Below are 22270 nucleotides of genomic sequence, written 5' to 3'. Positions count from 1 at the left end.
ACACAGGGCTAGAATGCTCATGCAAGCATTTTCTTCTCTGTGTGTGAACAGAAATATGTTGAAAAGTTGAGAAAGGGACATATGCATTTTTAAAAATCCAGATATGTGTGGACCTTAGATGTTATATATCAAATTTAGTTATATCCTATCAGGGTCTTGGACTATGGAGATATGCAAAGTTTGACCAAATACACTTTTTCATGACAGACCCTCTTCTCCAGAGCAAGAGAGACTGTACTTTTGTTACAGTGGTATTTATATGTGGCATTAGAAGTCTTTCCTCAAGGAATCTTATTGGGATAGTATGGTGTTCTTGTTTGGGTGGACTATCGAACACCATTCTGCCACATGGGGGGGTGATGGTGCTATCCACTTTCCAATATACTTAACAAATGTAAACCTGAAGGCACTGTTAGATTACATTTCTTCAGCAATACACTAATGGCACTTTCAAGGGCAAAGGGGGTACCTGCCCATATTTTTGTCCATGCAATTATACAAACAGCAGAGTGCATTTGTATGCTTTGTTTAGAGTCAGATGAGTCAACTGAAGGATTACAATGGAGATCTCCATGGAGACCAATTGCTCTCATCCCCATCAGCAAATAAAGGGGCCGGCCATGGTGTCAGTCAAAGGTGCCTGAGGACAATGGTCCGGCACGTGATCACAACACCCCAGGAACCATCGCTGCCTCGGCCCCAACACATTCACAATATATGCTGAAAAAAGCAAGAGTGCATGTAATAAAACGGACATATTTACATATAAGAATGTCTGGACTGAACTGCTTCTTCTTTATTGAACATTTTAACCAAAGGGGTTCCACTGTTGTTCCTTGACCATAAGTGAATGAATTCCTTTCCAGTATTAAATAAAGCCATTTTCATAAAGACTGTCTTTCAGTTTCTATTACTGATGTTAAATGCATGATAACTGAAACTAATGGTCATCAAAATGTGTGGCTAACATGTTTGTTTTTTATTTATTCTGTGTAGCATCTCATAAATAGTTCTAACAAACAAAAAACAGCTGGTCAGTTCCTGATGCCTGCCTTCACATCTGCAGCAATGAGTGTGCTTTAACAATGGCTTGAACATCAGGCTCAGGATCCCAAAAGGAAAGCTGTCAGTTCAGTGTTGTCCCTGTGGATTCAGCAAATAATCAATAATTCAAATGCTGGTGTGAAACGCTCAAGCAATCAGTGACGCCTATGATCTGATTTCAGTTTCCTGTCCATCACAGCTCAAGCTTAGGGCACCGAAGGCATTGTTCTTCATTTTGCACAGCTGACTTAGATACCATGAGGGAATGGACATATGGGCTACGTCCTAATTGACAGAATTGAGGGCTCACTCATTTCATTGTTTTGAGGTCTGCAGCTATTGTGTTTGACAGTCCTACCTGACATGTCTTCCTCAAATGGGAATAATTTGATGTTGGCTAATGTTTTTAAGGCAAACCAACATTATGTCACAACAACAAAGGACTTACTCCTGGGTGGTTATGCTGGTAGCTCTGCATTAGTACAACAGGTTATGTAACCAAGAAATTAAAAACATAGAATGCTTTCAGTAAATATTCGGTCAATAATGGAATACTCCGAAACCTGAATGTACCTGTAAATATTCACAGTTTGGCAAACTAGGTTCTCCTAATGGTGCTACTGATGACATAAGCAAATATGAATGAGAGACCAAGAGAAAAAAAAACAAACAAACAAAAAAGTACTGTTTAAAGGTGGAATAGGAGGGAACATTCTGGAACAGTGTGGATGGAGAAGAACATTCTAGAACATTGTGAATGGGAAAGAAACCTCAATAGCAATACAGACAGTGTAAAGTCTAGAACAGTGTGGTCGAGAGAACAGGGAAGAGGATATTCTAGAACATTGTGAATGGGAAAGAAATCTAATTAGCAATACAGACAGTGTAAAGTCTAGAACAGTGTGGTCGAGAGAACAGGGAGGAGGATATTCTAGAACATTGTGAATGGGAAATAACATTCCAAAACATTGTGATTAGAGAAGGACATTCTGTAACAGTGTATAAGGGACATTACATTCTAGAACAATGTGAATGAACTTTTTAGAACCATGTAAAAGAACATGCTAGAACAGTGTGAATAGAAAGATATTCTAGTGAGTAGGAGATTAAACAAGCTGTGTGTGCACAGTTGAACCCCTGTGTAAGTAATGGGTGCACCTTAAAGTAGTTTAATTTAGTAATTAAAGGGGTCTGGATACATTTGGACATATAATGTAGACCCCAATATAAGCCATACATTTGCTTTTGGAAATACAGTATAAGAATGAGAGATCAGCAGTAAAAAGGAATTACAGGTTCAGCACCTTGGACAGCGCGGTTCCACATTCAAGTAAAACCTCATGTAAATATATGGTTAATAACCCTGGTTGAGAACCAGTGCGTAAGTCAACCAGTCAGCCAGTTAGCCATTTAGTTAGTCAGCCCATCAGTTAGTTAGTCGGTCAGTTAGTCAGACATTCATTCAGTTAGTCGTCAGATGCTCAGTAAGTCAGTCTGGCAATCAGCCATTCAGTTAGTCAAGCAGTCAGTAGGTCAGTCAGTCAGTATGTCAGTGAGTCAGTCAGTTTGTTAAAAAGTTATTTAGTCAGTCAGGTAGTCGGTCAGTCAGTTAGTCAGTCAGTCAGTCAGTATGTTAGTTAGTCAGTCTGGCAGTCAGCCATTCAGTTAGTTGTCAGTTACTCAGTTAGTCTGGCAGTCAGCCATTCAGTTAGTCAAGCAGTCAGTAAGTCAGTCAGTCAGTAAGTTATTTAGTCAGTCAGTTTGTTAACAAGTTATTTAGTCAGTCAGGTAGTCGGTCAGTCAGTTAGCCATTCATTTACTCAGTCAGTTAGTTAGTCAGTCAGTCAGTCAGTATGTTACTTAGTCAGTCAGGTAGTCGGTCAGTCAGTTAGTAATTCAATCATTTAGTTAGTCTGCAGTTACTCAGTTAGTCAGTCTGGCAGTCAGCCATTCTGTTGGTCAAGCAGTCAGTTAGTCAGTCAGTCAGTCAGTCAGTCAGTTTGGTAGTTATCAGTCAGTACGTTGGTCAGTAAGTCAGTGAATCAGTTAGTTAGTTGGTCAGTTAGTCAGTCAGGCAGTCTTTTATTTTTTAAATGTATACATTTAACTACAGAAGATAACATGTTCTCCTTTGGTTAGTTAGTGCGCATAAAGCAAGTTTTTGTGATCAAACATAATTCACTACCATTTTTTTCCCATGAACCATAACCAGGTTGAACCACAACCAACTCTGTCTGGGAAACTGGCATGATTGTGTTTAAGTTCGAATGTGTAGGTGGGTCAAATACTTTAAAATCAGTCAATTCTAGCACACTTCATTCTGCTAATGAAGGTTTCCTGATGTCAGGATTAGATGGATCAGATGAATGTGGATTTAGGACTGCATGAAAATAGACCTCCAGGAGCAGGGTTGTGACCACTGCTTTATTGAATGTTATTGCCCCCTGCTGGTAGCACGACAGCACAACATGAGAACCCATTTAAAAAATATTTACACTTTGTGGTAAGTTGAGTTGTGAAAGACAGGTGGTCAACCGACAATGCTGTTCTTTCACAATATTGACCAAATCCTGAATGTATTCATTCTAACAGTACTGTATTTAAAATGTAAGTAAGGGCCGCTACTTATGTTTATGTCTGTAAATAGAATCAGGTGTGCAAGGCATTGCCAAATACACACATTCTCAGTTTACAGGCTGTTTTAGCCATTGCTGTTTTACCATCCTAGTAACTTTAGCATTTTTTAAACTTAACATAACCTTGCTGTTTAAAGCCCCTAGCCGTTCAGGAATACGTCAATATTGTAATGAGATTTACACTTATTATATTTACACAAATTATACATCGGCGTAGAATAGGTGTAGGGTATGAGTGTAACAGTAACAATATATATAATGCAATATAAGTCATACATAAGCAAGTATTCAGTTTGAGTGTAATTTGAATAACACTTTGCTGTCTCCAATCTCTGTGGTGATGAGTGAAAAGCCACTGTTCCCACTAGATGTCCCCACATTACAGTAGATGTGATAATTTACCAAGGTGTGAATGTAGATTGTATTCAATACGAAAATGTCCAAATAGGCCTCACATACTGAAAACTTGCTTAGTAAAACAAACCCAATGTAAATGTCAGGTTTAACCATTAAACAAACACATTGTAGAAGAGTTGTGAGGGTGTTTGCAAAGTCTTGGAAATGCTTGTAAACTACATGTTGCCATTGAATTAAAATTGTTAGGCCTCAGTTGCTTACATTCTCATTTAAGTAAAAAATATATTACATTGCAAGTTCATAGAATTGGGTAATGGTATGTCCCTTCCAATATCCAGCGACTACTGATTTTTCCCCAGCAATATTTTGGATCAAAAATTTAAATACAACGGTCCTTTCGTACCTAGTGGTTCTGTACTACAAGTCCTGCCTCCCTAACCCACATTAATAACAGGATTGGCTTCGCAGTTTACATTTACATTTGTGGCATTTAGCTGACGCTCTTATCCAGAGTGACTTACAACATTACTCATATTACAGAGGTGGGCCAATGTAGTGTTAGGAGTCTTGCCCAAGGACTCTTATTGGTGTAGCACATCATTGTTACCCAGACCAGGAATCAAACCCCAGTCTCCCAGGTGGTGTGGTAGCTCACTGGCAGGTAGTGGTGTTATCTGTTGCGCCAGTTTCTTGCTAACATGTGAGAGGCTGTGGTTGCAAGAAAGCCAAAGTTCTGTCAACTAGATGTAAACATAAGCTGAGTGAGAGATGCCATGCAACAGCTGTGTGCTCGAAAATCACATTTATCCACTCTTCATTCATTCATTAATTCAATCCTAGGTACATACTGTACATATTTTCAAAGCCATTAACACCCCATACAAATATTTATGTGTGCTCTGACATACAGCATTACTCACATTAATCTTCTCACCCACACTATCTTTGGTTCAAAGGAAAAAACATCTTTATTAACATGGTTGCACAGTGGCAATGCAGGTAGTGTGTCACACAGCCCGGGGTTGTGGGTTCAATCAGTCACTGCCTGTTGAGGAGTTCGGTGTGTTCTTCCTAAGGTTTCCACCGGGTACCTCCTGCCTCCCAAAAAATCCACATGGCAGGTGAATTGGCTGTGCTAAACTGGTGAAGTGTAAGAGTGTGAACGAATGCTTGTAGGTGGGACCCTGCAATGGATTGGCTGGCAACCTGTCCAGAAGGTCCTGCCTTGTGCCCACTGCTTCTGGGTAGGCTCCAGACCTACTGCAACCCTAATATATGGGTTTCTAACATCCACCTTACATTGTATTTAACATGACTAGATATATCAACACAGTTTAGTGCAGCTTGTATTACCAAAGAGGAAAAGTGCAGTGAACATGCAGGAAAAGCACGCCACAACTATGCTGACATGCGTGCATGAGAGTAATTCCTCTGTACAGCCACTATTTTACAGTAACTGAATTTGAGCGGAGCGAACAAAGACATAACAATATAATTCACAGTTTGGATTCAATAATCTTGAGTGTGGTGTCTGTGGGGTTTCAGGCGTGGGTTTAAATGCTGCCTTTTCATGCTATGGCACAGCAAACCGATTACCACCCCCACAAAGATAATCCCATCAGTGGTTATCGGATACGATGTAGGAGGACCGGGATCATGAATTTTGTTGATAATTTTTTTTTTAAATGGCCACATCTGAAAGCCCACGGTGCCATCAGGGCTGTGGGTGGTCATCATTACAAATAGCTCTGAGAAACCCAACTACACTTGTTTTCTTATCTAATGCAGGCCTGTGGGGAAAAACAGTGATGCACTGAAATGATGTGATTCAAATGAGCACATAGTTTCCACATAAATAAAATAAATGATGTCAGCACAGTTAGGTGTTGGGTAAGTGATAGAAAAAGAATTGCATATAGTATGTTTTTTTCATCATCTACAATCATGTGTATGTAAAATAAATGTCCCCAAGCCACAAGCCTGCAGTCACAGTCTAGAAGAGAAGTCATGTTTGCTTAAGTGCAATTTATAACCCTGTTAGATATATTTGTAAATGTTTCGAGTGTAGGAGTGGAAGGCAAATTTTTATTATTTATTTTCGCAGCAGCAGCAGCAGTGATCATTACAAAAGAAACACTACTTGAGCAGTTCTTTATGGCAACCAGTGCACATACCTTCTACACAAACTTTCAACTGTATGTACCTAAACTCTAAGCAGCCATTCAGTGACAGTACAGCAGCTTGCCAGTAGTAGTGAGAAATCATCTGCACTCTATAAGAGGTCACTTTGACTGAATGCTGAACGTGCTTTTTGGAAGATAAGTGGCTACTCTAAGTTAAATGATCACTCAGTGTGTGCATTGTATGAAAAGCTAAGTGGTTAATGTTAATGTTGGGTTTTAAATTATGCAACGCTTGTGTATGCAGCAGCATCTACGGACAAACGTCTACATGTATCAGAAATGTGTCCAAAAAATCATTCCAGCTGTCCAAGGTTCTGGATGGGGGTGCAGATGGACAAGGTTTTGGGAATTGACATTTATGTAGAACACTTTAAAATACCATTAGGAATTTGTTAGATAGAAACCATTGTGTTAGATAGGAACCATCATTAAACTCACACAACACAATTATGAACCATCAGGCATCTTTACAAAACTAGCTTGAATCAACTAAAGCCTACAATGCTGTGTGTGTGTGTGTGTGTGTGTGTGTGTATTTTGTTCAGCAGGGAATGTCTGAATACTTTAGACACATGGTGCTAGTACGGTAGCTTGTCTCATTCGGTAATGTCCCAGATTACAAGCAGATTCCTAAAAGCAAGGTTGATCACAGGAGCGCGCGTCCCCGCGTCTCCGTGTCGCGCGCCTCTGTAGCTCCTCCTCCGAGCATCGGGAACATGATTTATATCGCGCTCCCGCGACGGCCAAGGAGAAGTAACGTTAGAAGCCGGACTCTCGCCGCCAAGCCTTCCGCACGGCCGTCGGTACACGGTTTGGATACGGTGTGATCGAGGTGGCGATTTCTGCCGGAGCGGTGGGAGCGGACGAGAGATGGCAGGTCGCTCTCAGCCGAGTCCGTCTGGAGAAACAACGGTGCCGGACGCGCTGGAGCATGTGATGGAGCAGGGGTCGCACTCCGGCTAAGCCTGTGATATTATGCTGCTTTGTGGCGGTCCGTTTGTTTTTATCGACACGCAAAGAGGCTTCACATGAAGTCGAGATTTTCGATGCATCCAGATTTGGCCGAGTTGTGACGTCGACGTCATTTTCGTCGTGGAAGAGGAGCGAAGAGTGATCCGTCAGCTGAAAGTGGTCAGATAGCATCAGTGCACTGCTCGGAGACGCAGAAGTCCTCCTTAAATGTGCGCAGTTTGATCGCTGGCTAAGTCGCGTTAGTTTTCTGCTACGCTTGTGTTGAAGAGGCCAACATCGATCGATCCCAGCTGACCGCTAGCTCTCACACTACAACAACTGTTGTAGGAGCGTCTGGCGTCGGATGGAGGTCGACGACGTCGAGTTGACCTGTTTAAGGAGGCTGAATTTAGGCGGATCTAACGAGCGAGGAGCCAAAAGTGTAGGAGTTCAGTCCGAGACGAGATGATGATGATGATGAAGTAACGTTAGCTCGGGTTAACTTAGTTAGCTAGCTCGGCTGCTAGCTAGCTAGCTATCTATCTCCTCAGTAAACAACACCACTGCGCGGAGCATAAAGGAGCATGGACGTTTTTGCGGGCATAAAGAAAACACGAAAACACAAGATGCTAAAAAAAGGAGGATAAATGGCTTGTGAAGAGACCGTTTTTGCCAGATTAACTGCTTATCGAAAGAGTGGTTGAAATTATTGGTGACATTTCGTGCACCGTTGTGAAGCTAACGGACACCAGCTAATACAGATATGAAGTTTGGCTTTGTCGGTTAGAAACTTGGCAGAGATGGACATTTCTCAACAAGACGTCTTCTCGTCATGAGAAGCCGAGACTTGGCACACTTTGGCTTTTGAATCACCGCAGTGTTTTGGTTGAGCATGAGGCCAAGTCGTCAAAAAATACGAACACCGAGCGCCGAGTTCATCTTCAGTGACCGCCATAGTAGCCGAGTCTACCTGACCGCTCGCTAGCTATAGTCCCCAGAGTCCACAGAGATGACCAGGCTGCGCAAGAAAGCGTGTGTGGCCCTTTTCCTGTTCACGCTCTTCATCTTCGGGACCATGATGGGCTTGAGGACCCTCAAGCCCAGCGACGGCTTCTCGGACCTCGCTCCGGGTATGGAGATGGTGCCGTTCGCGGCAGAGAGATCCGAGAGGCGAGCCGAGCCGGACAGCGAAGTGGCCGACACCAAAATCGTCTTCTCCAACTCCGGCCACGAGCATAGCATCTTCTACGACATCCACATCTTCTACTATCTGTGGTACGGCGCGCCTCAGACGGACAGGGGCTACATCCACTGGGACCACGTACTGGTTCCTCACTGGGACCCCAAAATAGCGGCCAGTCACCCTAAAGGCAGGCACAGCCCACCCGAGGACATCGCTTCTAGCTTTTACCCCGAGCTCGGGCCATACAGCTCCAGAGACCCTAACGTGCTGGACTCTCACATGGCCCAGATAGAAGCTGCTGCTGCAGGTTGGCTCATGTTTGTTTGTTTGTTTGTATTATTTATATATATATATATATATACACATACATACACACATACATACATATATACGTGTGTGTGTGTGTGTGTGTGTGTATATATATATATATATATATATATATATATATATATATATACACACACACACACACACACACACACCAAGAAACCTTCAGTAATCTAATTTTTTCGTATATGCTACTGTATTTCGTTTCATTTTATATAGGTTAGTATAGTATAGATTAGGTCCACACACTGAAAATACACTTGAAAGAAGATTAATTATGCTTTGCTGTTTAGTTAATTAATTGTCTTATGCCTCATTATTAAGTATATACAATTAACTACTTAAAAGGATGATTAACTGAGTAATCTTTTTCCATATTAATGCTGAACAAGAAATTAAACTATACTAAATAGCAAACCAGTCAAATATGTGTGCATCAGTCTTTCTCTGTAAGGAACTTAAAATATGCAACAACAAAAAAATGACACTCATGACAGCCCTAGTGGACACAGATGGACAATGTCAGCTCTGCTCCAATTTTTTTTTTCTTTCGGAAATGGTAGGTGTGGTAGTGTTGTCCTGGTACCCACCTGGCGTGGCAGATGAGCATGGAGAGCCCACAGAGGATCTGGTGCCTGCCGTTATGGATGCTGCCCATAGGCACCGTATCAAGGTAACTGGTGAGAAATGATCTAATCTTTTTTCTATTCTAATCTATTTACTAAGACACTTGAGATGTATTAAGATCATAGTGCTGTTCCAGTTTCTTTGCCCTTGTTTTTTGCTCTTAAGCACAGTCAAATCTGCTAGCAAACAAGTTACAAACCATTATAAGTATCTGGTTTTAAGTGTTTTAACATCACCAGCAAAATTTAAAAAGCACATTTTTGGAGGGGGGAAATGAGTTATGATACTCTGTGTCGATAACAGCCAGTCTTCATTCAACACAGTTAACATATGAACATAAATCTACTAAAAATCTTCCCGTTTTAACTTCACTAATATTGTCATCTCAAAAACAGACTATTACTATTCATAATATATACTATTCGACCCATTCCCACTAAATGTATAAAGAGTTTTTAATGAAGAGCAGTTTTAACAGTGGAACAGAGGTTATTTGCATAATAATTTGAATCTGTTTACATACATAAAAAAGCATGGCAACAAAAACACAAGTGGCTATATAAAATAGAATTACATAAACATCATTATTGGACCTCTGGAACTAGAAGAAATACAAATAATCATAATGTTATATGATGTTTATTGTGTCTAGCTTATCTGACATCTCCTTGTTCAGTGTTTTGTATTTGAGAACTGCCAAGCATTCAGGTTCTTGGAACACTACAATTATTAATGCAACGCTGAGTTTGGCCCAAATCAAATCGGTCTGTCCCAAAGACAGCGTAGGAAAGTACTGACTGGTTTCTGTTGTCTGAACCTCCTAATTGAGCTTCTCTGCAGCCCTGCCCCAAGGCAGAGCTGTGGCTGTGCTGGCTTTAAAAGCCTCCAGCATCCTGATTTATTCCCCTCATCAACCTTGTGCATTATTCAGGGCAAGAGCTGCTATCTGTATATGCTTTCTCCTTCATATTCTCAATGGGGAATTTGAAAGCCCTTTAAAAGTGTGGAGTTGCAAAGAAGTTCTTCTGTTTAACTTTCTTTGAGGTTGATTGTTTACAATGATAAAAGAAAGGAGGGCAGATTTTGTTTGGTTAGGATTGTTTTGCACTAATAGCAAAAAGCTCTTCATATGCATGCATTTGGATACAGCATTTGCAGCATTGTCCAAATTATAATCTGCTGGGTAATCTGCAGATTTATTTTTACAGTTTTGTCAAGAGCACAGATGATAAACAGAAATAATGAGGGGTAATGAAAAAAATAATAATTGACAATACATCCCCTTGCTATACATTTTACTGTTTTATCTAAAATTCATATTTATGGTATTTTTGTCTTCATTTATGTATTCTGCTATATAACAAAGTCAGGATGAAAATATACAGGCCAGCAATGAATCACTCAAGCTTTAACATGGTTTTAAAGTGGGACAGATTTAATTAAATGCATTTTATTATGTAATACACAGAATATTAAGAGAATAACCAACCTTTGCTCTGATGACACTAGAGACTGTGTGGCATGGGCTGTATTAGGTGAGGTAAGGTGTTCATTATAGAGATTAACTGGTCTATAATGGTACTTCAGTTGCTCTGTACCACTCGCCAAAGTCTTCAGCCCCCTCTGACACCACTGTTATGCCATTGGGAGGCATTCAGTGTGCAAGAGGTCCATTCTCAGTACATCTTCACTATGGCGGCTCTAGAACATGCCACAAAACTTGCAGTTTCTAAGATACTACCACCCTTCACTCACAGTCACGGTCATATTAGAATATTATGTGCACACTGGTTAGGAATGCACTCTGCTCAGGGTGTCACAGATAGCATGTGACAGGGTTTGCTCCACATCAGTTAGTTGTAGCAATGTGTAAATTGATAGTCATGGGCAAAGGATGCGATTTCACAGATATCCTAAAAGGACATGGTAATAGGGTACTGGGCAAAGGTAATGGGATCTCGGAAACCGGGATGTTCATGGGATGTTCTACAGCTGCCATAGTGCAGATGTACCGAGAATAGACCTCACACACTGAAAGATACAGCGCAATTGATGCGCCACAGTAGACCATTCAATAATGAACCCCTTCAATCACCTAATACAGGCCATACCACAACATCTCGCTAGTGTCATCAGAGCCAAAGGTGGTTATTCCTGCTGTCAGGTAGGCGATCATAATATTCTGATATGACTGTATTTTTGCAGTGTAAAACACAAGTGTCTTTACATGAGGTGATAGTGGTCACGATGACTGTGGCAAGGTAGTAACCAGAAGAATACCTGGCTGTGCTCTTGGACATTGTACTTCAACCCCCCCCCCCCCTTGCCCCATGTAACACAGCTCTGCTGGTGGTGCTGTGCTGCTTTTAGACTGGCTGTAGTCAGACAGCAAAATCAATAGTTTTGCTTTAAGTACACCAATAAAATATTTTTAAAAAGGAGTAAGTGTATTATACTGTGCCAGTACAAAATCTGAGTGCCTTAATGTGAGCATGTTGCCAAGAAAGCGTTAAGGGACTAAAGGGAGTGTGGCTGAAACTCCTCTAACGTTACTGTATCTGACATCAGAGAGAACCTAAAACAAACAACAAAAAAATACTAAACACATTAGCACATCATCCACTGAGGAGAAACTGTTTGACCAACAACTGCATTGCATTAATATAGCCATGGTCTTTTTGTCTTAACTGTGGTTAATAACCCAATCAGTTAAAATCCACTGCTATGGGTCCTCAAATGTCAAACTTTGCCAGAATCTTAAAATAAAAGACTACTGAATTTCAATCAGCTCCCATCACATTGCCTTTTGTTTCCTGCCCATAGAGGTGAATAGAGGGACATAGCAGAGCTTAGAGGATGAATGAGAGTGCAGCGTCTCATGCTTACGCAACAGCCTCTACATCTCATGCCAGCCCCGAGGGCCATGCCTCATCCTGTGTGCCAGCCAAGACACTTAAAGGAATAGAGCAAAGAGACCACGGCAGATCATGTTATAGGTTCCTGTCTCTGAGGATCTGTCCATGTTTATATGTAAAAAAAATAATAATAATAATGCGACTTCCATTCATCCAACTCAATAAATGCAAGAGCATTTCGTTGAGACATTGAAGAAATGCTATCAGACACTAAGCAATGCTATAGTTTTGGTTTGTTCAGAGTTTGGCCTACAGCAGAGCACTACCTCCTATTATTCCAGGCAAATTATGCTCTTTAAGATGTTTGGGTCATTTGGATTTGTATTTGCAGTCCCCCTGCAAAAGGGTGAAACCCTTAAGCTTGCTGTAAACTGTGATCAAAGCAACACAAGATCCTGCAATAATATCTTGGCCACATTTTAAGGCAGACAGTAAAAAATAATTTATGTTCTCAAATGCTGCTGGAGGTTTGTCCTTCAGCAAAAAATGGGCAGCATTAACCGTAAGAATGGTATGCTTCTGAAAATTACGATATGCTGCTCTCTCTCGGTGGCCTTTTAGGTGTGCGTTATAGCAGTGGTTACTTTACCTGATTTTGATCCGAGCTTTCGGACACTGCAACAACTTTGTCGTGCAAAGGCACTTCTCATGACCAAAACACGCCTTTCGTCACTCATTTTTGTCTTCCATAGCATTATCAGGGCAGAAACGGTGTTAATCTGCCGTTAGTCCGATACACCAACAGTCTCTTTTAAACCTGTTTTTTAATATCCACGCTAGAGATGGATCGGTCAACTGTGATCGTCCAATTGCATTACTGGGCTGAAAATCAGCAGATCATTTAGTTGATCATATGTTCCATATTTTGCTGCAGTGTTGCATGAGGTCAAAAGGCACTGCAGTTCCTGATTTCATAGGTAGGTAGGTGCACATATTTGTCACTGTACACAATGTGTCCTCCGTATTTAACCCATCTGTGGTAGTGAACACACACACACACACACACACACACACACACACACACACACACTAGTGAACTAGGGGCAGTGAGTACACCCCACTCCAGCACCCGGGGAGTAGAGAGGGTAAAGGGCCTTGCTCAAGGGCCCAAGAGTGGCAGCTTGCCAAGCCTGGGAATCAAACCCACAACCCGGTTATCGATAGCCAGGCGCTCTAGCCGCTGAGCCACCACTGCCCCTAACGATTCAGTCATTAGGTGGCAATTCAGACCGAACTTATAGATGCAAAAACTCATTAGGCCATGGTACAAATCCGCTCAAGAAATGCCACCTGTCTGGCAGTTTTTACTAGTTAGTTTTAAAATGTATAAAACTACCTTTGCCTCTTTAACACCACTAACGAGAGAGGAGTCCATCACTCAGCCCTGTACAGTGAGTATCAGAACACTGCAGAACTAGCAAAGGTTTGAATGTTTTTAATGTTGTTAAGAACAAGGATGCATTACTAAGTTTGCCTGGTAAGGTTAAAGTGGCATCCAACCCCAGCCTCCATCAGTATTGGCAACTGGCCGATTGTAAGCAAACAGTATCGGCTCCAAAAAACACTGAGCAGTCCATCTTTAGTTGATGCAATTGTTCAGCGAGCTAGAATGAGTGAGTATGTCTTTGTGACGCTCATAAAAGCAGTAAGTAAAGGCAGTCATCCTGTGCAAGACCCCATGCCTCTTGCCTGCCCACCAAGTGCCAACTGGCATGTATCTGTGGGGGGGGAGTCATTGCAAACATGATATAGGCATGACAAATTTCCCATCCCTCTCAGTTTCGCTGTATATTAAAAGCGCTGACTCTTGAAAGAGAACATCCCTGGCAAAGGAACCGGGTGACTCAAAAGATGTGAAGGGAGAATTGACACCTCTAATTTTGCAAATATGCGTCAAAGCAAAAGCCGAGCGCAGAGGAGCATGGTCTCCTGTCATGTATCATAAAACAAGCTTTCTGCTTTCCCACCCACAGTGAGAGGGGGAGGGAGACTGAGAGAGCGAGAACGAGAGCTAGACAAAGAGCACCAGATTCTGTTGATTACAACAGGGGTACAATCCAATGCACTGCGCAGAAGGTGGTCGATAGCAGGAACTTTTTGATCTGGGCTGCGATGCTTGTGAAGCAGAAGGCAGGCCAGACTGAACCGCATTTCACCCTCTTGGCCTCTGCGATTTTAAAACCAGCAGTGACAGTCGACAAGCACAGCGCCTGCGCCGCATTTCCATGGCAACGGTTTGTGAAGGCCTTGCAGCAATGGCAGAGTGGAAAAGTGGTGGGTTGTTCCTGCCTGGTCTCTTCTGTAGCTGCTTTCTCCAAGGACTCACATCAGTCCTATCTCCCTTAACGCCACACTGGTGGTCAGAGTCTTTGTGTTTCTCACTTTTAGCTGTAAAAGTGACCAGTAGCACTTTAGCACTAAATTCTTCCTTCAGAGTAGCTGGTCTGTGTTCAGGCCCATGCTGGCTGTGGTGAAGTGGTTCATCATGCGGGATTAGGGCTGTAGTGATCACATGGCAACCATAGTGGTGAGCATGTTACTGCGGTTACCACACTTTTCTACTGTTTATATTTATGTTCAGTAAAAACGTTTAACTATTTAAAAGTATTAAATTATGTTTTGAATTAACCACCTCCTTTCAAAACAATTAAACTATGTGATATTTATTTATTTCTTTATTTTGGCTGGTTAAAATAATATTGTCACATCAAAATGCAGCAGCATTCTTTGCCTATCAGATACCATACAAACGGTACATGTATTTGTACCAAACAGTTACAGTAGGGGCGGCGGGGGGTGGTTCAGTACATGCTATCTCACAGAGAGTGTGCTGTTAGGTTAAATACGATAATTTCACAGTTGCGTTTGCCACCTTGTGTGTGGGTGTTTGTGGAAACACATCCAGCATGGCTTAATTAACTACATGTTGCATAAGCTACCTCATGGGGGACAATATGGCACTAGATGGAGCAAACTGTAACTTGCACAACTGTAGGTTATGTTGTTTTTTTTTTTTTCCCTCTATTGTACCAAACCTGTACCCAACAATGAGGTCCAAACTGCCGTGTATCGTTACACCCCTATTCAACAGTATTAATAGGTCACACCATTAAAAAAGAACCCTATATCAGAAGGTAGGAATTTGTGCTTTTTTTTATCCTGTGTGTATGTGACACTGCGCACTATGAGATACTCGTGTATCGCTGACAAAACTAAAGGCAGGGTCACAAAGAGTGGCAAGGTCATGAATGCCCTCAGGCTTGTTATCTGTCAGAAAGCCTCAAGGCTTGGGGTTATATAAGTGATTCAGATGTATTTTTATTCTGCTTTGAGAGGCTTTGCGCAGTGCCTTAGTACAGTGACTTTCAAAAGAGATGTCATATGTCAGCTTCACTACGTTCTTCAAACACAACATACTTTCTTCTGATTATCTTAGGTCAGAGTGTGATGTTTCATGCAAAGTTTTCAGAGGTAAAGTTTAAGTTTGAAATGTGTCATTATTTCTGTTAATCTGTTCTTGCCTATGAAAAATGTCTCAAGACCAAAAACACTCATACTGTACATTGTCCTAAAGCTCTGTTTACTGGATCACAGCTCAGAAATAAAAACCTCCAAACAGAAGATTATTTTTAGAATATGTGCCTTGAAAACCACTGATGGTATTCTTGAGGGCAGATCTCTCTAAGACACTCTATATGACCGGATCAATAATCGACTAAGCTCCCTAAATAACTGCTGTGCGAGTCATTTGAGTATCTTTAAAAAAAAACACATCATAGGAGAAAAACACTTTAAATTCCCCTAATTTTTTTGACTGTACCTCATAAGTGGGAGATACAATACTGTATAAACACAAAATTTACAAGTAATGTTTTAAATTATGGATATTGTTAACATCTATTAACTCATTAAATTACATAGGTGCATTCTTACACACATAACTACATTATTATCATACATAAAAGTGTGTATACCTAAAAATGGAACCCTTTGGGACTCCCCAAAACAAAACGGTTAATAAATGATTTATAATAGTTTCTGCATTGGGATTAATATTTAAACTCTTTAACATATGGTTTAAAAGGTGTGCAGTGGTTCCAAAACTGGGACATATACTTCCATTTGGGGGTATTGCACAAAGCAGTCTAACATTTTAAATGGTGTTATGAAATAACCAAATACACCCCAACACACACACACACGCACACAAAAAATCGTACATAAATACGTAGTGGCAATATGAGTATGTGCAAGAATCGGGAAGGGGTACGCAGCAGGAAGTTTAATGATATGTTGACATTTGACTTTAAGGCTTGATTTGTCCAAATGTCATAAACTCTGCTTTTTGAAGGCTGGACTGCTCTCCATGGAGTGAGACACCCTTTCAGATAGCTTCAGGCAAACAGGCAGATGGTGCCCTCCAGCATTAGACCCACTTTATGAAGCAGCATGCTCAAGTGACAGCCCTACACTGCTGCACATATAGGCAAAGGCTAAACCTAACATGTTTCCAGCAGAATGAACCAGATGTCTTTGAAATGATGACTTTAGTGGTGTTGTAAACATCTCTGAATGGAGCTAAAACTTCAGCAAATATATTGAAAATAAAACAATTGCACAGCATGTCCACATTGGTACCCAGTCTGGACATTTAAAAACAAACCGGTAACCCTGTTGATTAGAACAAGAGCACTGATCTGGTTCTTAGTATCCAGTCCAGTGTTGGTATGCAATCATAAAGGTTGGTAGCAATCATTATGTGCCAGTAACAGCTTCCATGTATAAAGACTCCGGAGTGTTTTGACCACCAAACAGAACCACACTACAAGTAGGTAAAACCAACAGAGTGCTCCTAGTAGGTAATCCCAGTGGTCAGATGACCAGAGCTCTGCTCTTCTATATATAAGTAGGTCAAACCAGTTCTAGTATGAAGAAAAACCCGATCTGCACCAAGAGTAGCAGAGTGGTCACCACTATTGACTTGTGTTTAGTAGTGTCTTAATTTGGAGGTATCTTTACTTTTAGATTAACCTCAGCTAGTTTGAATAGGCTAAAATTCACAGTAAATAGCAAAGCACTTTTGTAAGTCGCTCTGGATAAGTACGCTGCTAAATGCCTTAAATGTAAATGTAAAATCACGGAGGTTGCTGCACACACCACATCCTAAACACGTTTGCATAGTGGTGGTAGTTGTGGTAGTTACAGTAGTTTTAGTACCATATAAAACAAGTACCATTTACTTTTTTGGAGTTTTGTTTTTTTAGAAGATGCATCAGTGCGTTTTGTGTTGCTAAATGTCAAACAGATCAACCTGTGGTGTTTTTACAGGTGGCGTTTCACATCCAGCCCTACAGAGGCCGGACGGAGCTCAGCATGCATGACAACATCAAATACATTATTGACAAGTAGGTTGATTTTTCTCAACCCCAAATCCTCAGCGGAAAAAGTGATGCATTGAATTGTGATTCAAATGTGTACATTATTTCTACATAAAATGCATCACAGTTATTGCTGAAAGGGAGAGAGCTAAAAGACTATTATTACTATTACTAAATTCTGTACATTACTTTATTCATCATCCTTTCGATATCTTTTTAGCTGTGAAGATCAGAGAGCCCTCTAACGTTAAGCTCAAGGGCAAGCTGTTCATCTGTCTGTATAAGTCTCTGAACTCTGACAATTGGAGTGGAATTTCATCCCGGCTAGAGGATGTGAGAAGAAACAGGTGTTTTAAAAATAGATCCCTTTTCTCAGATGCTTAACAGGGAAAGGTAACTCTGGACTTCTGGTTATTGCTGCAGCCCCACTTAGAAGATTAAAGAAAGAGATGATAAATTAGGTTCTGAGCCTATACAATCATCAATTAACTGTGTGAAAAAGGCATGGAGCACAGAGTGAATCATCAAATGAGTCATTTACACATTATAACCTTCAACTGTTCGCCTCGTATGTTAATTATCGGCAGTTATTTCAAATAAAGAATGATGTTTTACGGAGATGGTATTGGTATAGTGAGTGTTCATGCAGAGAGATATATAGACAGCAGCCCTTATGTGCACACCATCTGTCTTAAAAGGAGTCTAAACACAGGCAAAGTGACATTACATTTTTAGCATTCATGTACACACATACTACATCTTGAGGTGCACATACAGTTGCAATCAACCTTAATTAAAACCTCTGCAATTAAACCCCTGTTGCAAATTAGACAAATTTAATTTAAACAAGACCAGTTTTTAAATAGCTCAACCAATGAACGTAACAAGTGATTTCTCAAAATTCAACACAAAATGCCACTTTTAATGATATTACAGTCTCAGTAGTTGGTAGAGAACCCTTTCGCTGGTATGACCTCACTGGTATGACCTCACTGGTATGACCTCGCTGGTATGACCTCGCTGGTATGACCTCGCTGGTATGACCTCGCTGGTATGACCACCAGCATCCGGCAGCCCTCCTTTCAGGACTTCTTCTGAAATCAAGCCTTAGTGGACTTTGAAGTATGCTTTCATAGCATCACAGAGCCACCTCCATGCTTGACTTTATTTATATGGTTAAGCAGACTGGAGACGACTTTTTTTGTGCTTTTGGGTCAGTAGAGGTGAACGTACCTTCAATGTTTAGTATGCACCTTACTGTGCAAACTGAAACCTCAACGACTGCTGCCGCTAAATCTTGCCACAGGTCTCTCACTCAAGGGTTTTTAACCACCTGCCTCCTGAGTAATCTGATGGCAGCTGGTGAAGGTTTCCACTCTCTGCCACATCCGGGTAGTGTAGCCAGTATTCCTTTAACTCTGAAGTTATGAACTCTGATTCCAACTGTGTCACTAGGAACATTTATTGCTTTGGCTCTCCTTTTGTATTCTTTTTCTTGTTTGTACAAAGTAGTGATCTCTTTTCTGAAATTTTTGGACAACTCTTTTGACTAGCCATATATCCGATATTATTTATTATTTAGTCACAGTCCGCAAACCCCTTTTCCAGTCCAGGTGTATGATTTGTTTTATCTCAAGCACATCTGATGCAAATGTGATCTCTTCTGAGGGATTCTATTCAAGAGGAATTGAATAATCTGAGACTGTAGTAGTCATTAAAAGTGCCATTTTGTGTTGAATTCATTTGTGTTGAGCTATTAAAAATTGTTGTTTTCATTTTCCTTTCATTTGATTTGTTTGTTTCAAACTAATGTTTGTACATTTTGCTAATGAACCTAATTTGTAATGGGAGGTTGACTAATTTCTTTTGCAACTGTCCGAGAAATCTGTGCACTAAGCGATATTTATTGAAATTTGAAATTTAATGCAAGTAAATGTACACTATATATCCAGAAGACCCCTTGAGTTCTCCATGCTTTTGTCTGGGCTATGTGTGTGCTCTGTATAGTGCAGCTACACTGCTTCAGTATTACTTTAATTAAGCCCTTTTTTACACAGATATGGAAAACATGGCGCTTTCTACCGGTTTAAGTCCAGCACAGGGAAAGTGCTTCCCTTGTTCTACGTGTATGACTCCTACCTGACCCCACCAGAAGCCTGGGCTGAGCTGCTGACCTCACAAGGCTCCCACACCGTGAGAGGAACACAATACGACGGTATCTTCATCGCCCTCATAGTGGAGGAGCGCCACAAGCACGACATCTTGGCCAGTGGCTTTGATGGCATGTACACCTATTTTGCTTCCAACGGATTCTCCTTTGGCTCCTCTCACCAGAACTGGAAAGCCATCAAAGCTTTCTGTGATAGGAACAATCTTCTGTTTGTGCCCAGTGCTGGACCTGGTTACGTGGACACTGCTGTGCGACCGTGGAACAACCACAACACAAGAAACAGAGTAAACGGACGGTATTATGAAACCTCCTTACAGGCAGCACTGTCGGTAAGGCCAGATATAATTACAATAACTTCCTTTAACGAGTGGCATGAGGGCACACAGATCGAAAGGGCTGTGCCCAAGAAGACGGTGACTCGTCTGTATTTGGACTACAAACCTCATCAGCCTGACCTCTACCTGGAGCTCACCAGGAAATGGGCAGAGCAATTCAGTAAGGAAAAGGAGCAGTGGCTGATGTGACTAAAGTGGAGGTAACTAAAGTGATGCATTTTGAGCAACTTTGATGTTTTAATGAGCCCCTCACTTACATCTACTACAAATCCTAACTGCACAACCTAGGAAAGAGTAACTTAGGATGTTCATCCTGTTCCTACAAATGAAATGTTTTTTTTTCTTGTGAGACCATTTATGGTTTTACTGTTCCCTCATACCAGTGTTTGTTCATTTATGGGAATTACTAGGTGTGGTGCGTGGGGTTAACTTTAGGCACTAAGCAGTGACTTTGTTTGGAAGAGTGTCCGTAACACCTTTTTATGAACACTGATGATAAATGTTTTGGTCCTCTGGTTGGGAGGGTGATCTGTTTACTTTGTTTCCTCATGTAACCAACATGTGCTAATTGTGACTCGGATGTTTGATAAATAAAGAATTAAAACTTAAAAATTGAACCGTTGTCACGCTCCCCATCCATTTTATTAGGCCTACCTACCTTTTCACCCCATGAAAATCTTTTTAAAAATATTTAAACATTTGCTCTTCACTAGAACAGTATTGAGAGATGGATGTAATATAAATGAACCAATGACGAAATGTCTTAATATACTTTAATTTAATAAAAATACTATTTTCCATATCTTCCATACTATTTTTCCACATTTATTTCTTCAAATTCAGAAATTGGAATCCAGTGCACCACATTAGCTGCAGGCAGAGCCGATTGTATTTAAACCAAACTCGGACGTTTTGTATGCTCCTGGCTGGTAAAGTGAGTGTTATTACGTCATGAAAGAAAGAAGACTGTAGATGCAGTCTAGGAAGGGATTCAAAAAGAACACTTAAGTCAGCTATTCCACTGGCCCCAAAATAATTTGCCAACATGGCGAGGTTAGGCTGCCTGATCAGGTTCAGTCCAACAGCAGACCTCAAAATGTGTAAAAAAAAGTTTCCAACAATCCTAAAATGCCATCACAGAATCTACAGGTAGCTCTTGCCACAGGTGAAGTCAAAGTACAGCATCTGCCATCAGCAAGAAACCACACACATTTGATTTTTATAGGAGGTGTGCAAGGAGGAAATTCTTGCTGACAAAAAAAAGTTCTCCAGAGAACACCTAGACCAAGACCAGGACATCTGGAACACTAGCTACTAACCATAGGGTGTCCTAACTTTTTCCTCATAAGAAAAATGCATTTCTGTTAATTACATTTTGCAAATTATTTTTAAAAGATATTTATTCAGTTTTTAGTTTAGTTATATTACCTCCATCTTTTAATTTTGTTGAAAAGTCCAAATATTTAAATCTAATACATAAGAATGTTTTCATGGGGTGTCCTAACTTTTCCACATGACTGTACTTTCACACACTGGCCACTTTATGAACTACACCTGCCTTGCAAGTCCATGGTGTACATTTACTGAGCGCTTTATTGAAAGTGTAAAAGGGTTTTGCTGGGTAAGGGTTTCCTTTCCCCCTCTCAAAACAAGTCTAAATTAGTCTAAATCTAACTCAAAATGTCCACTCAGTATTCGCTTGGATCATACCCAGGTTAAGCTTATCTTGACAAAGATCTTAGCTAGGCTTACGCAGTTGAACCATGCTGTTCCCATAATTACAGCTTAGTAGGATGGCTTTAGGCTAATGTCACACTGCTGGTGTGCATGTAACCTAGGGGTTATTCTCACTGCTATGTTCATAGTTCACCACGCAAAAAGGTATAAAGCTTTTAGCATTTCCTGCTGAACAGATTTGTTTCTCAAATCTGATTTTTAGACTGTGCCTTTGGATTTGTATGGTCGGACTCTAGTCGCATGTGCTTGCATAGACACATTGGTTTCCATAGTAACGACACAAGCATGAGTACTCTGACTAGAAAGGCTTGCTACCATTACATAACTACAACCAGTGAATAGAACAATGGGGCTGTACTGTGTTTCACTTTTTAATATAGTACAGCCTGAGCGGCTGACCAGGTCCAGATTATGTTTTTTTGTTTGT

General features: G+C 40.8%; 2 protein-coding genes across 2 annotated transcripts in view; both read left to right on the top strand.

Moving 5' to 3' along the window:
* The first annotated feature begins 6861 nt into the window (after positions 1-6861).
* Positions 6862-20723, top strand: maneal (mannosidase endo-alpha like). Its single transcript, XM_072675405.1, has 4 exons — positions 6862-8661; positions 9245-9354; positions 17552-17628; positions 19659-20723. The coding sequence occupies exons 1-4, from the start codon at positions 8181-8183 to the stop codon at positions 20293-20295; spliced, it is 1305 nt and encodes a 434-aa protein (XP_072531506.1). The 5' UTR covers positions 6862-8180; the 3' UTR covers positions 20296-20723.
* Positions 19943-22270, top strand: part of rpl15 (ribosomal protein L15) — a 133591-nt gene continuing 131263 nt past the window's right edge. The window contains exon 1 of the mRNA XM_072675409.1: positions 19943-19952. The gene's annotated coding sequence lies outside the window, so the exon portion shown is untranslated. The remainder of the gene's footprint in view (positions 19953-22270) is intronic.

This window comes from Salminus brasiliensis, chromosome 3 (assembly GCF_030463535.1).
Source record: "Salminus brasiliensis chromosome 3, fSalBra1.hap2, whole genome shotgun sequence".
NCBI lineage: Eukaryota > Metazoa > Chordata > Actinopteri > Characiformes > Bryconidae > Salminus > Salminus brasiliensis.
The sequence above is the reverse complement of the archived record's forward strand: the minus strand, read 5'-3'. Positions and strand labels throughout refer to the sequence as shown.

Excerpts from the sequence above, each read along its gene's own strand:
- maneal (XM_072675405.1), top strand. The coding sequence starts at position 8,181 with ATGACCAGGCTGCGCAAGAAAGCGTGTGTGGCCCTTTTCCTGTTCACG. Across the intron at positions 8,662-9,244 it reads GATAGAAGCTGCTGCTGCAG|GTGTGGTAGTGTTGTCCTGG; the intron begins GTTGGCTCATGT and ends CGGAAATGGTAG. Across the intron at positions 17,629-19,658 it reads ATCAAATACATTATTGACAA|ATATGGAAAACATGGCGCTT; the intron begins GTAGGTTGATTT and ends TTTTTTACACAG.